At 37.2% G+C, this 14,638-nt stretch overlaps 1 protein-coding gene across 2 annotated transcripts; it reads left to right on the plus strand.

Moving 5' to 3' along the window:
* The first annotated feature begins 6,962 nt into the window (after positions 1 to 6,962).
* On the plus strand, positions 6,963 to 13,888 carry LOC143538969 (ARF guanine-nucleotide exchange factor GNOM-like). Of its 2 annotated transcripts, none has more exons than XM_077032404.1 (3): positions 6,963 to 6,992; positions 8,699 to 11,160; positions 11,984 to 13,888. In XM_077032404.1, the coding sequence occupies exons 2-3, from the start codon at positions 8,729 to 8,731 to the stop codon at positions 13,653 to 13,655; spliced, it is 4,104 nt and encodes a 1,367-aa protein (XP_076888519.1). In that variant the 5' UTR covers positions 6,963 to 6,992; positions 8,699 to 8,728; the 3' UTR covers positions 13,656 to 13,888. The 2 variants fall into 2 exon arrangements, with proteins under 2 accessions (XP_076888519.1, XP_076888521.1); XM_077032406.1 differs by having other exon boundaries at positions 6,975 to 6,998.
* Positions 13,889 to 14,638: the final 750 nt, after the last annotated feature.

Genomic DNA, 14,638 nt, shown 5'->3' on the forward strand with positions numbered 1-14,638 from the left:
AGGAAAAGCTTAAAGGGATGTTCCCGAGTTTTATTAAAAGAAAGAACATGAGGGGAGGGGAGAACAAAATGGAAAGATTTGAAAGGAAACAAAACTGAAGAGAAAAAGCTGATGCTAAAGAAAAGATTAAAAAAAAAAAAAAAAACTTTCCTTTTCATTCCATATGTTTTTTTTCGGGTTTGCTACAAGCACCATATGGTGTTTCCAAAACACCCACACAATCTGCCACGGATTGGGCAATCAGTGGCGGATTGGTGACGTGTTTTGGAAAAATGTGTTTTTTTTTTGTCTTTTTTTGTCTTTTTTATTTTTTTTTATTGTTTTTTTTTGTCTTTTTTTGTCTTTCTTTTTGTTTTTATTTCTTCATTTTGTTTGTTTTGTTTTTTTGTTAGTCGGGTGTAACCATTTTTTAATCGGTTTTAAAGTTACAACGAAACAATAATTTTAAAATTGAAAACTAACAAAATAAACAGAACGAGATTTATATAATAATAATAAATACATAATGAGTTCTGTTTGTTTTGTTTTTTTGTTAGTCGGGTGTAACCATTTTTTGATCGATTTTAAAGTTACAACGAAACAACAATTTTAAAATTAAAAACGAACAAAATAAACATAACGAGATTTATATAATAATAATAATAAATACATAACGAGTCGGAAAAAAGAAACAACATACAAAAACAAATCTAAAATGCAGCACCACCCGCGTTGCCATCGCCTAACGTGCTCCCCTCTTGGTCGAAATGTGGCGCTGGTGCTGTGTACTGGTCACCATGTTGCTGGGCAGACATAAACCCAACCACCCAGGTCATCTGACTTCGGAGCTGTGACACTCCATGCTCTAGTCTCCGTAGCCGGCGGTCAGTGGCCGCATCCAAACGCACGACGCGATATGTACGCGGAACGTGCTGCGAGTCCTAATGCGGTGTCTGTTATGAACACGATAAATTAACGTTAATAAAACGAAGATACAAAAAGAATTTAAACGATAAAATAGAGGTAAAATAGAGTGTACCTGATCACCTTCCTCGCCCTCACCGTCCGCATTGTCAACCGCGACGTCCTGAATATGCACATCTGACTCCTCGATTGGCGGAGGCTCGACAAGTGGGACCTCGACGTAGGGTGGAGCATGTGGATCAGTGACCATGTGCAATCGACCGTTAATCTTCCGGATGATGCGCATGTCCTGTGCTCGTGCACGGTCCAGCTCTCACGGGAGAATCAGCGGTTGAATGGGTAGGGTAGGCAGTCGGTCAATGTAGCCCAAATTCATCGCAACCAACGTAACGTATGTGCCACCGACCAACGACCCGCGGGTCTGCCTGTGCCAGTAAATGGCGAAGTAGTCGCCGAACGCGCGAGCTAGATTGCAGTGTCTCCCTGTAAGCAAGCATCGCAAAAAAAAAAGGGTCATGGAGGTTGCAGTGATCTTCCCCCAGGTGACCACCTTGTATGGTCAAAGCGATAAGTCTGTGTAGGTACCTGTACAAAAATACAATACAATATTATTTTCTATTATATTATATTATACATAAACATACCTATGCAACGGGTCCATGATGGATGAGGCTCGGGAGTCTGGGGCGTCGGTAAGCCAAGGATCATCGCTAATCGCCGTCCACTAATGCTTCAACACGTCATCTGGTGTCTCGTGTACGCTCTCCCTGTAAATAGGCTGGATTAACTCCTCCAGTGTGTACAAGCCGAGCGCCAAAGCAAACTCCTCCATCGACAGATAACGGTCCTCCCCGAACCACTGAACCGAACCACCGCCTAATTAGTATCCGCACCATCAATCAACAACTAGACTTGCGGCTCTCCAGCCGGCCGGGCCTGAAACAATATTAACACGTTTGTTAAATCTACTTTATAAGTTATTTGAAAAGAAAAAAAATACCTGAAAATGAACATAGAGTAAAACTCTAGCGTGAGCGCCCGATACGTTGGCTGGTCGGCGGTAAACAATCTTACCTAGGGTGTATCAGTCCCAATAATTTTTTTCGACCTTTCTTCCGCTCGGACACTTTTTATGAAGTCCGTAGACAAGGTCGTGCTAGGTTGCGGCACCATACGCCGAATCTGCGTAAACTGGACATGGTAATCAGACTCTAGGTCAAACGTCAAAGGCAAGTAGCCATGTAGAAGCCCATCCCCTTCATCATAGGTATTCACCATTTATATTTAAGATATAATATATAATTTTATTTTATTATAATTATATAATACAGATAACGAGTTTCTTAACATACTCGTTTTCTAACTCGTTTTCAAACCCGTTTTCCAAATCGTTTTCAAACCCGTTTTCCAAAAAAGTTTATCAAACCCGTTTGTTAACCTCAAACCCAAATTTAACCCGTTTCATAATCAAACCCGTTTTCAAACCCTAAATCAAACCTGTTTATTACAAGTTTACTAACCTCAAACCTAAATCTAACCTCAAACCCTTAACCCAACCCGTTTTGAAACAAGTTTGCTAACCTCAAACCCAAATCTAACCTCAAACCCTTAATCTAACCCGTTCAAATTCGATTTCAAACTCGTTTTCAAACCTCAAACAATAACCCTTAATCTAAATCAAAACCTATATCAAACAAGATTATACTATAAGTATTTTACTTACCTTGATGTTGTCGGGTCAGATCTCGAATAGCTTATGTCAAACAAAAACGGGTCGGATCTCGAATAGATGGCTATGTGTTTGTTTTTGTTTATAGTGTAAGTAATCAGAGACGGAGAGGAGTATCTGTGGGACTATCCGCCACCGATAGCCCTCTCCGTGGCTGATTACCTTTTAAATCAAATACGCCACGGATAGGTTTATCAGTGGCGGATTGATTTTATAATAATATTATTTAATTTTTAAATATTGTGAGTAATATTTATACAAAATAAAACTATTAATTCGTATTATTTATAATAATATTATATAATTTTTAAGTATTGTGAGTAATATTTATACAAAATAAAACCATTAATTCGTATTATTTATAATAATATTATATAATTTTTAAATATTGTGAGTAATGTTTATACAAAATAAAACCATTAATTCGTATTGTTTATAATAATATTATATATTTTTTATATATTGTGAGTAATAATATTTATACAAAATCAAACCATTAATTCGTATTATTTATGATAATATTATATAATTTTTATATATTGTGAGTAATATTTATACAAAATAAAACCATTAATTCGTATTCTTTATAATATTATTTTATAATTTTTATATATTGTGAGTAATAATATTTATACAAAATAAAACCATTAATTCGTATTATTTATAATAATATTATATAATTTTTATATATTGTGAGTAATAATATTTATACAAAATCGTAGATTAACAATAATAGCACAAATTTTATATTAAACCAATAATGAATTATAAATTTGAATTATTACATTAAAAAACATCTATATATCGACTATTTCCTACTCATCTTGTAATAATCCGGGCTTATTAGCAGTTCTTCTGTATAATCACTTCAAAAATAGCATCCTAATAATCTTGTAATAATTCGGGCTAATTAGCAGTTCTTCTGAATAACCGCTCCAAAAATAGCATCCACACAGCAAATCTTTGTCGCAACACTCCATTCACCGGGAAGTGAGCAAACAAATTTTGGTCACAGCACTCCAGCCACCGGGAAGTGAGCAAACAAATTTTGGTCACAGCACTTCAGCCACCGAGATGTCAAATCCAGCAGGCATTACCGGGTAACTTTAAATAATGTACCCTATACAGATACAATTATGGCCGCATATCTCCTCCTACAGCTGTGTCTGCCCTTGCTGATATTATGGATTCACTGATCGGTTAACAGCAACAAGGCGATAATTTGGGGTGACACCGAATTCATCAAAAACCGCAGATTGTTAGATCAACCCCACAGGGGTGCATCACTGCAATATTTGATGAATCGTTTTCAACCCCAAGTCGGTTGATACGGGACTTTATTATTTATTAATGTGGCTGACCAGTGTAGCTCCCCACAATGCCTATTAATGACACTGTTGGGATTTATGAAGGCGGACTACTAAAGTGTTCAACCAGCTCACGAAAGCTGCATTGGTAACACATAAATTCAAAGTAGCATCTACACAACCAACATATGGTTTTATTTTTTTCATAATAACGGACTCCATAATAGCATTTACACAACCACAACTATTTTTGAACGAAATTACTATTACTGTGTAGATGCTATTTTCGGATCCCATCGTCATTATTTCCCGGTGGTGGTTTTGCTGGTATAATCTGGTGGAGTTTTGAGTGGAAGATTGAGCTTTTTTGAGGGATGAAAGGTAAGAAGGCAAGGCCTTCTGTATTTAACATAAGATAATATGGATCACATCCACGACGGATCGTCCTATCTGCCATGGATATGATCTGCAAATCAATACGCGACGAATAGGGCTATCCGCCGCGGATGTGATCCATATTTCAAATCAACATCGCAGATATTATATTATTTTATATTATTTTTAATATAAATTTTATTATTTTATTTATAATAATACATTTTTTGTTACATTCTCAAGTGTATAAAAAAATTGTTGATTTTTTATATTATTTTTAATATATACTTTATTATTTTATTTATATAAATACATTTTTTTGTTTACATTCTCAAGTATATAAAACAAATTGTTGATTTTTTATATTATTTTTAATATATATTTTATTATTTTATTTATAATAATACATTTTTTGTTACATTTTCAAGTATATAAAAAAATTGTTGAATTTTTTCTGTATTAGTTTTAATATATACTTTATTATTTTATTTATAATAATACATTTTTTGTTTACATTCTCAAGTATATAAAAAAATTGTTGATTTTTTTATATTATTTTTATATATATTTTATTATTTTATAAATAATAATACATTTTTTGTTTACATTCTCAAGTATATAAAAATGATTTGTTGATTTTTTTAATATTATTTTTAATATATATTTTATTATTTTATTCATAATACAAACATTTTTATTAATAATTTCTCAAATGTACATGTTGGTGTTGGACGTCGTGTCAATCAACAACAAATCTGGGAACACACGCCATATGGTGTGCGACTTCTCATGACAGAAGAAAACATTCTCCGTCATGTTGGTGGAAGGATTCTCCCATGTGTGAAAGGTGAGCCCATGGGTTTGAAGAAAATTTTCAAATACCTATATTGGGTTTAACAAAAAACTACTAAATATTACAAATATTCTTATTACATATCAGAATAATAATAAAAATAATATAATAAAAAATAATTAATTAAAAAAATTTTACAGAATAACATATTTTAAATATGGTAAAACAAAATAATATATATTAAAAATAGTCTTACAAAATAATATATATTAAAAATAGTTTTACAAAATAATAATATTCTTACAAAAAGTACCTGCATGGGGGTGTCACCAATTTTATCTTGGCCATCAACGAGCTTCACGACGGTGTATATGTCCTTAGTAATACATTTGTTACCGGGAAAACGTTCCTTTATGGTTGCCTTAATTTGAGTAGGTCTCAGACCCTGCCTATGTAACATCGCAACCATATCAACTTCCTCGTCGGTCAGTTTCCTTAGAGTCGGGTGCCCCTCCTCAAACACAACGGGATCGTGGTTGTGCGTCTCGTTGACAACCTCTAGCTTCCAACAATCACCTGCCGCGTTGTACCTCCCGACAAGTTTAAATGGGCAACCCATTTTAATACTCCCGGGATGCCTCACCCTGGCCTTGAGTTTTGGTTCCCCTCTTCGATTGCATACAAGTTCAACACTTTTGTTCCTTGAACGTTGGATAGCGATAACACAACCATGCTCCCGTCCTGTCTTCTTAACCCAATCCACCAACTCATCAAGAGAATTAAAATACTGATATCAAGCAACGTAAATAAAGTAATATATAGTAACGTGTTGAAAAAGAATAATAATAATAAGTTTTTAAAGAAAACATAGGTCATACATTTACATAGGAAAATGTCGTCTGGCGTATGTAACGATCACCATCATCATCTACATCATCATCATCATCGTCGTCATCATCATCATCATCATCATCATCGCCTCATTCGTCGTGAGCCTCTTGAATACCATCAACGAAGTTACTCGTGACTGGTCGTGACATGTATGGTTGCTCTTCTAAAGGTAACTGGTACGAATTCTGGGTTCCGTAACCGTCTACATGTAACTGCTGCGAAGACTGACCATAAGGTTGTTGTTCGGGTCTGGCATCGTATGTATTCTGTGATGTCCTATTTTCCTCCGGCCAGGAAGGGTGACTACCGTATATGATATATCCCTGATAAAATATAATGGCAACGTATAATATTCAAAAAATAACTAGCGCGCTATTGTACTATATAAATATACTAAATAACCTGGTTAGGATTTGGTCTGTCGTACTGCTCTATATATGCATAGCCCGACTCATGGTTCGAGTTTGGAAGTTTATTCAAATCTAGCAAGCCTGACTGCTCCGGCTGATTGTTATATGCGCAGCCCGACTGCTCGTCGTTCCCGTCACCAAACAAAATATCATACAACGCATTTTCTTTGTATACTTTAACAAATATTTTGTAACATATTTGTTTTTAATTTTAACAAATATGCCTTGTGGAGACATGCATAATATATAGAGAAAGGGAGACGGGAGCCTTAAAATTCAATTATTGAAACAATCCGAGGCGGATCGCGAAATCCGTGGCGGATTGGGTACGGGGTTAGACTGATTTGATAGTCCGAGGTTAACATGTACGAGGTCAGTGGCGGATAGGATACAGACAGAATATGACAAAATAAAGTAATTCGTGACGGATTATCCAATCCGTAACGAATTGGATGAGTGTTTTTAATTTTCTTGAATGTTTTTAATTGGATGAGTGTTTTTAATGTTTTTAATTTTTACAGTCCCACTGAGTCTTGTGACCCACCCAAGACGACTACCGGATCTCCATCTCCATCTCCGTCTCCGTTAAGGTCCTAATAATAATTCAACTTTCTATTTACGATTCTCATAACCACTCTTCGTTCCATCAATTTTACACAACACATAAATAGGTAGGTTATTGGAATCTGTGCTTCTCTTCTTGATATTAACCAACAGATCGAGAGGATTATCTTCGAATTAAGCTCTTATATCAATGCAATGCAATGCAATGCAATGGTTTATCATATTAATTAGTTAGGTTATTTAACTTACTTCACTACATACATGATGATTATTAAGTATAACAAATTTAGGTCTCCATTTGGTCATAGGTCTCAGAAATTTAGGTAAAATATCAGTCCCCACCGATAGCTATATCACCGATTTTCCAGTCACTCTTAGTTGTAGTGTTTTATGTCTTAATAATAAGTTCCTACTTGCTTGCTACAATTGTTAGTGTTTTGTAAGTTGCTATAGCTTCATTTGTTAATCGTATTCTGGATTGTTAGTGTTAATTTGCTATATCAATTCTGCATGATATTAAATTACCGGTATCTCAAATAGTGATTGAAAGTAATACTTCATCATCATCATCATCATCATCATCATCATCGTACTCAGTATATCCCACCAATAGCAAAGCTATGGTAGGGTCTGAGGAGGGTAAGATGTAGAAACTGTATTATGTAAACTCGATACTCACTGGTTGTTCTTTTCTTTTCTTTTATTTTGAGTGTGCATCACCCAAACACGTTTCAGTTGTTTGTTTGTTTTATGAGAAAACTACAATAAATGGTATAGGCCAAGTGTTCGGTTATCTGTCAAGTGTCCAAAATATCAACTGTTGAACTAAATATTAATCTCGTGGGTGAATTTAGATACGCAAACAGATAAGACTTTTTCCATGAAGTGCACTTAGCATGAGACAAATGCAGGAAAAACAGACCATGGTTTTTGTTGATCTTTTACGATGTCATGAGTTGTATACAGTTTCTAGTATTGATATATGTGTTCATTGGTGGTGCTTTACTGTGGTCTGTATATAGGTTTGTTGATGAGATGTGCCTGATAAGCTGTATGCAGTTTCTAGTAGTTATATATGTGTGCATTGGTGGTGCTTTACTATGGTATATCGGTTGTTGACAGTGGCAACGATTGTTTTTCGTGTAGTATATATAATAAGATGAGCCCGACAACAAAGTGTGAACTCTTAAACTATAGTTGAGGAATACAACTTTCATGACTATTAAGGAAATACTGATAATACGGGTGACCCCAGTCGCTTTCAGGGTCCTCATTATGCACAGTCTGCTAAACGGTTTCCTGTATTCATGTTGTCCCCATTATAAACAGGTTAGCAGACTATGTATAATGTGGAGCTCTGAAGGAGACAAGGGCCAGCTGTGTTATGTGTATTTCCATTAGTCAAAGTTGGATTGTGACCTTTAAAGTATATTCTCAGCAAAAGTTTGAGAGTTTACACTTTGTTGTCAGGCTCATCTTATTATATACTGTAAATCATACGCTATTATTATCAACAGACCTATATACCATAGCAAAGCATCACTGCTAGTAACTGTAAAATGGAAATGTTGCAATTTCTTGTGGTTGAGGGAGTAGTATTCTATTTTATTACAATTCCAGTTGGAAATAATCCACTTCATAGATTTTGCTAATCATTTCATTGCGTATTGTACATATTTTCAGTCAACTCTTTAGTTTGACTAAATGTTACCCAACGTCTTTTTAGGTCATAGTCCATATATCAGATAGTCTTCAAATGGGGCGCTTAAAGATACAACCTGGAATCAATGCAATTGAAGAAGAACCAGAAGAAAATGAGAACACCATTTCTGATAATAAAGCTGCTTTAGGATGCATGATTAACTCAGAAATTGGTGCTGTGTTAGCTGTCATGAGAAGAAATGTAAGATGGGGAGGTCGTTACATGTCGGGTGATGATCAGCTAGAACACACCCTCATTCAATCTCTCAAAGCATTAAGAAAACAAACACTTTCATGGCAGCATCCATTGCATACTGTAAATCCAACCATTTATCTACAACCATTTTTAGATGTGATCCAATCTGATGAAACTGGTGCACCAATAACAGGTGTCGCATTGTCATCCGTTTATAAGATCTTAACCCTTGATGTGTTTGATCTGAAAACCATTAATGTTGAGGATGCAATGCAGATAGTAGTCGATGCTGTCACAAGCTGCAGGTTTGAGGTAACCGATCCGGTTTCTGAAGAAGTAGTTTTAATGAAGATCCTACAAGTTTTACTTGCTTGCATGAAAAGTAAAGCTTCGGTTATGTTGAGCAACCAACACGTTTGTACCATATTCAACACGTGTTTCCGTGTCGTTCATCAAGCAGGCACAAAAGGTGAGCTGTTGCAGCGAATGGCCCGCCATACGATGCATGAACTCGTGAGGTGTATCTTTTCACATCTTCCTGATACTGTTTCAGATGATTTGAGTGTGATGACTGAACCATGCGGGGTGCCTTGTATGGTACAAATATTTCAATTTTTATGTCAGTTATTAAACTCGGTTGACCACATGGCGGCAAGTCAAAGATCAAATGCTATAGATTTTGATGAAGACGTGCCTCCTTTTGCTTTAGGTTTAATCAATTCAGCAATTGAGTTAGGTGGGCCCGCTATACGCCTTCTCCCTGGATTATTAACCCTAGTTAAAGACAATCTGTTTCATAATCTGATGCAATTTGGATTATCACCGAGCCCGTTAATTCTTTCAATGACATGCAGCATTGTGTTAAACCTATATCAACATTTGCGAACCGAACTCAAACTACAACTTGAAGCTTTCTTTTCGTGTGTGATTTTAAGGCTCGCACAGAGCAAATATGGAGCTTCTTATCAACAGCAAGAAGTTGCTATGGAGGCGCTTATTGACTTTTGTAGAGTCAACTCTTTCATGGTCGAGATGTACGCCAATCTAGATTGTGATATCACATGCAGCAATATATTTGAAGAACTTGCTAGCTTGTTGTCTCGAAGTGCATTCCCGGTAAACTGCCCATTATCCGCGTCACATATTCTCGCGTTAGACGGTTTAATCGCTGTAGTTAAGGGTATGGCCGAGAGAATAACCAACGCGCCTGTTAGTTCCGAGTTAGTTCCAGTTAACCTTGACGAGTATACGCCTTTTTGGATGGTGAAATGTGATGATTACAGTGATCCCAATAAGTGGGTCCCGTTTGTACGCCGGAGAAAATATATAAAAAAGAGGCTAATGATCGGAGCTGATCATTTTAACAGAGACCCAAAAAAAGGGCTGGAGTTTCTTCAAGGGACGCATCTTTTACCAGGAAAACTCGATCCCAAAAGTGTGGCTTGTTTTTTCAGGTACACTGGTGGTTTAGATAAGAATCTTGTTGGCGACTTTTTGGGTAATCATGATGAGTTTTGCGTCCAAGTTCTTCATGAATTTGCTCAAACTTTTGATTTTCAAGATATGAATTTGGATACCGCGTTGAGACTGTTTCTAGAGACGTTTAGGCTACCGGGAGAATCTCAAAAGATTCAAAGAGTGTTGGAGGCATTTTCTGAAAGATATTATGAGCAATCGCCTCAGATTCTTGCTAACAAAGATGCTGCACTTTTGTTATCTTATTCCATTATTCTGCTCAACACAGATCAGCATAATGTTCAAGTTAAGAAAAAGATGACAGAAGAGGATTTTATTAAAAATAACCGTCATATTAACGGTGGAAACGATCTTCCTCGCGAATTCTTGTCCGAGCTCTATGATTCAATAAGCAAAAACGAGATACGAACGATTCCTGACCAAAGTGCAGCTTTCCCTGAAATGAATCCGAGCCGTTGGATCGATTTGATGCACATGTCAAAGAAAAGTGCTCCGTTTATTGTGTCGGATTCTAAGAGTCATCTTGACCGTGATATGTTTGCTATAATGTCTGGCCCCACGATTGCTGCTATATCTGTTGTGTTTGACCATGCTGAGGTAGAAGATGTGTTTCAAACTTGTATTGATGGGTTCTTGGCGGTTGCCAAGATTTCTGCGTGCCATCATCTTGAAGATGTTTTGGATGATTTGGTTGTTTCTCTATGCAATTTTACTACACTTTTGAACGCCTCGTCTGCTGAGGAACCGGTTTTAGCTTTTGGTGATGATCCAAAAGCCCGGATGGCGACTGTAACGGTTTTCACCATCGCTAATAGGTTAACATGATTTCCTTATGTTTTCTCTTTATGTTCCTATGAGATAATAGATAGGGCAACGTGGACAGGTTGTTCAAAGCTGGCCATTCTTCAATGCGGGTTGAAAAGGCCCGATTGATTCGCAAACACTTTTATGCTCTTTTTTAGTTTTTAATAAATAGTAAGAGACAATATTTTTTATATTATAATCTGACTTTTTGAATAAAACAATTTAGACAGCTGCTTACATTAAAAACAGACTAGGGTGACTTGCAAAGCATTGGACCCGTTAACCACTCTCGTTTTGAAATAACACACGACTAGGGGTGTAATCAAGCTGAGCCCGTGCTTGACTAGGCTCCAGCACGGCTCATTCAACTTATGGAGCTCGAGCTCTATTTCTAAAGCTGAAGTTCGGCTCTTTTATTATTTAGTAGTTAATTATATAGTTTTTCTATATAAGATAATATAAATATTTTTAGTTATTTTTATCATGATTTTATATAGAATAATTGTTGTATAAATATATATTTAATACATTAAATATCAGTTATATAAATAAAAGACTTGTTTAAGCTCGCGAGCCGGCTTGAGCTTGATAAATGAATCGCGGGCTCTTGTGCTTGTTTATTAAGCAAGTTTATTTTTAGGCTCGACCTGAGGCTCGTTTAAGCTTTGGCTGGATTCAAGGTTTTGGCGAGCCACAATCTCGAATAGCTCACGAGCCCTCGGTTACACCCCTAAATAGTAAATATGACCCATCCATAAGTAGATAGATGGAAATATCAACACCAAATAATGATAATATCACTTGCTAAAGATGTAACTGTCAAATTATAAACAGTTACGGTGACTTCATCCGTGCGGGGTGGAGAAACATTCTTGATTGCACTTTAAAGCTTCACAAGCTCGGCCTCCTTCCCGCACGAGTTGCTAGTGATGCAGTCGATGACTCAGAGCTTTTATCCGAACCCGGTCATGGTAAACCTTTAACAAACTCCTTATCCAATACCCACATGCCAGCTGTCAGCACCCCAAGAAGATCATCCGGGCTAATGGGCCGGTTCAGCCAACTCCTGTCTCTTGAAACTGATGAACCACGCCTCAAACCCACCGAGCAACAGCTGGCCGCTCACCAACGCACGCTTCAAACAATCCAAAAATGTCATATCGACAGTATTTTTACCGAGAGCAAGTTTCTTCAAGCGGACTCATTAATACACCTCGCGCGGGCCCTCGTGTGGGTATTGGGCTGGGCCCAGAAGGGTAATGGCTCACCAGAAGATGAAGATACTGCGGTTTTCTGCTTAGAATTATTAATTGCAATCACATTAAACAACCGGGACAGAATCGTAATTCTTTGGCAGGGTGTTTATGAACACATCGCGAATATTATTCACACGACTGCAATGCCATGTGCACTTATTGAAAAAGCGGTTTTTGGACTTTTAAGAATATGTCAACGGCTTCTTCCTTATAAAGAGAATCTAGCAGATGATCTTTTGAGGTCACTTCAACTTGTTTTGAAACTTGATGCGCGCGTGGCAGATGCGTATTGTGAGCAGATAATACAAGAAGTGAGCCGGTTAGTGAAGGCAAACGCTTCTCACATTCGGTCCCAAATCGGGTGGAGGACGATTACGTCTTTGATTTCCAACACTGCGCGCGACCCAGAAGCTTCTGAAGTTGGATTTGATGCACTTGTGTTTATCATGTCGGATGGGGCCAACTTAATGCTGATCAACTTCACCGCGTGTGTCGATGCAGCACGACAATTTGCCGAGTCACGTGTTCAAGCTGACCGGTCAGTTCGTGCACTCGACCTTATGTCGGGGTCCATAACCTGCCTAGCTCAGTGGGCCCATGAGGCCCGGGAAGCATCAGGAGAAACCGAGGCTGCAAAAACGTGTCAAGATATTGGTGAAATGTGGTTGAGACTTGTGCAAGGTTTAAGAAACGTTTGTTTGGATCAACGAGAAGATGTTAGGAACCACGCGCTTTCATCGTTACAAATGTGTTTGACCGGGGTTGACCAGGTCAACATCCAGAACGGGCTTTGGTTACAGTGTTTTGATATGGTCATCTTTACGGTTCTTGATGACTTACTAGAATTCTCACAAGGCCACTCTCAAAAAGAGTTTAGAAACATGGAAGGAACCCTCATTTTGGCAATAAAGCTTCTTTCGAAAGTGTTTTTACATCTCGTTACCGAGCTTTCACAAGTAACTACTTTTTGCAAACTATGGCTGGGTGTTCTTAATAGGATGGAGAAGTATATGAAAGTCAAAGTCAAAGTCAAAGGTAAGAAGAACGAGAAGCTTCTTGAACTTGTCCCCGAGCTGTTAAAGAACATTTTAATTGTTATGAAGAACAAAGGCGTGTTGGTTCAAAGAACTGCCCTCGGTGGAGATAGCTTATGGGAACTCACTTGGCTTCATGTAAATAATATTTCTCCGTTGATCCAGTCAGAGGTTTTCCCGGATCTTTCTAATGAAAATGGACAAGAAACAACCTGATGAATTGAATCGAGCATTTTGATTGTTATTATTATTGTTATAGTTTTATGTTTTCCGGTCTATATGTATGTATGTATGGAACTCGGTTGCCTGGTTTTTAAAAAGCGCGGTCTCGGGCCTGAGCAGGCTCAGATGAAGTAGTTTAGTCTGGTTTGCTTTTACTTTATTTTAGTTTTGGCGTTTAGTGAGGTTGAGGTTTTAACTAAGATTGAGGTAATTAGGTTTAGTGGTTTGATTTATGTTATGTTCATTATAACTAGATTGAAAGCAGTTAATTACCATGAGACAAAGGGAGATTTGAGGTTTGAAGCCATGGTGTTTATGAGAGTAAAAAGCGTGTAGCAGTAAAAAATTTCTAATATATGTACTTGATTGTAGTTGCAGGAATGAAATGTTGTTTTCAGACTCGGGGGGGGGGGGGGGGGGGGGGTTACCTAGTCTTTACACTGTTATGCATGATGTGGGTATTTTTGGAAGTGACTGTTGTAAAATTTGATATGTAATGTTAAATAATTTGCATTTGTGGGTAAGCCATTACATTGGTTTATGTGTGATGTCACTAGCTTGATTTGTAGGTTGTCTTGAAACACTCCATCTTGAAATAGGAGTTCGTAGCGTAGTTACTAAATCGAAGACTTGCAGATGCATGTGAAAGATCGACATATGGCAGGACGTTGATAACCAAATGTCTACCAAACAAAAGGAATAAATATGTTAGTCATGATATCAAAACAGATTGGATCTCAATGATATGTCCGGATGCAAGAACCGTCGTGGCAGGGACACAAAAGAGAACTATGTCGCATGAGAAATGGCACCGACAAACAATAAATGTAAAGGTCTCATGGTTCTGCAAATAACTGCAATATCCACAAGATAAAAGGCCCGTTATCTACTGCTTCGGCGGTGAAAGCTCATAATGAATAACGTAAAGTGAACTCTTAAAAGGTATTTACGCCTCTCTTTCTAGCGAGAAACATTCG

Source organism: Bidens hawaiensis, unplaced genomic scaffold, assembly GCF_021521415.1.
Source record: "Bidens hawaiensis isolate Kalapana, Puna unplaced genomic scaffold, B.hawaiensis_p1.1 tig00011787_1, whole genome shotgun sequence".
Taxonomy (NCBI): Eukaryota; Viridiplantae; Streptophyta; class Magnoliopsida; order Asterales; family Asteraceae; genus Bidens; species Bidens hawaiensis.

Excerpts from the sequence above, each read along its gene's own strand:
- LOC143538969 (XM_077032404.1), top strand. The coding sequence starts at position 8,729 with ATGGGGCGCTTAAAGATACAACCTGGAATCAATGCAATTGAAGAAGAA. Across the intron at positions 11,161-11,983 it reads GTTTTCACCATCGCTAATAG|TTACGGTGACTTCATCCGTG; the intron begins GTTAACATGATT and ends AATTATAAACAG.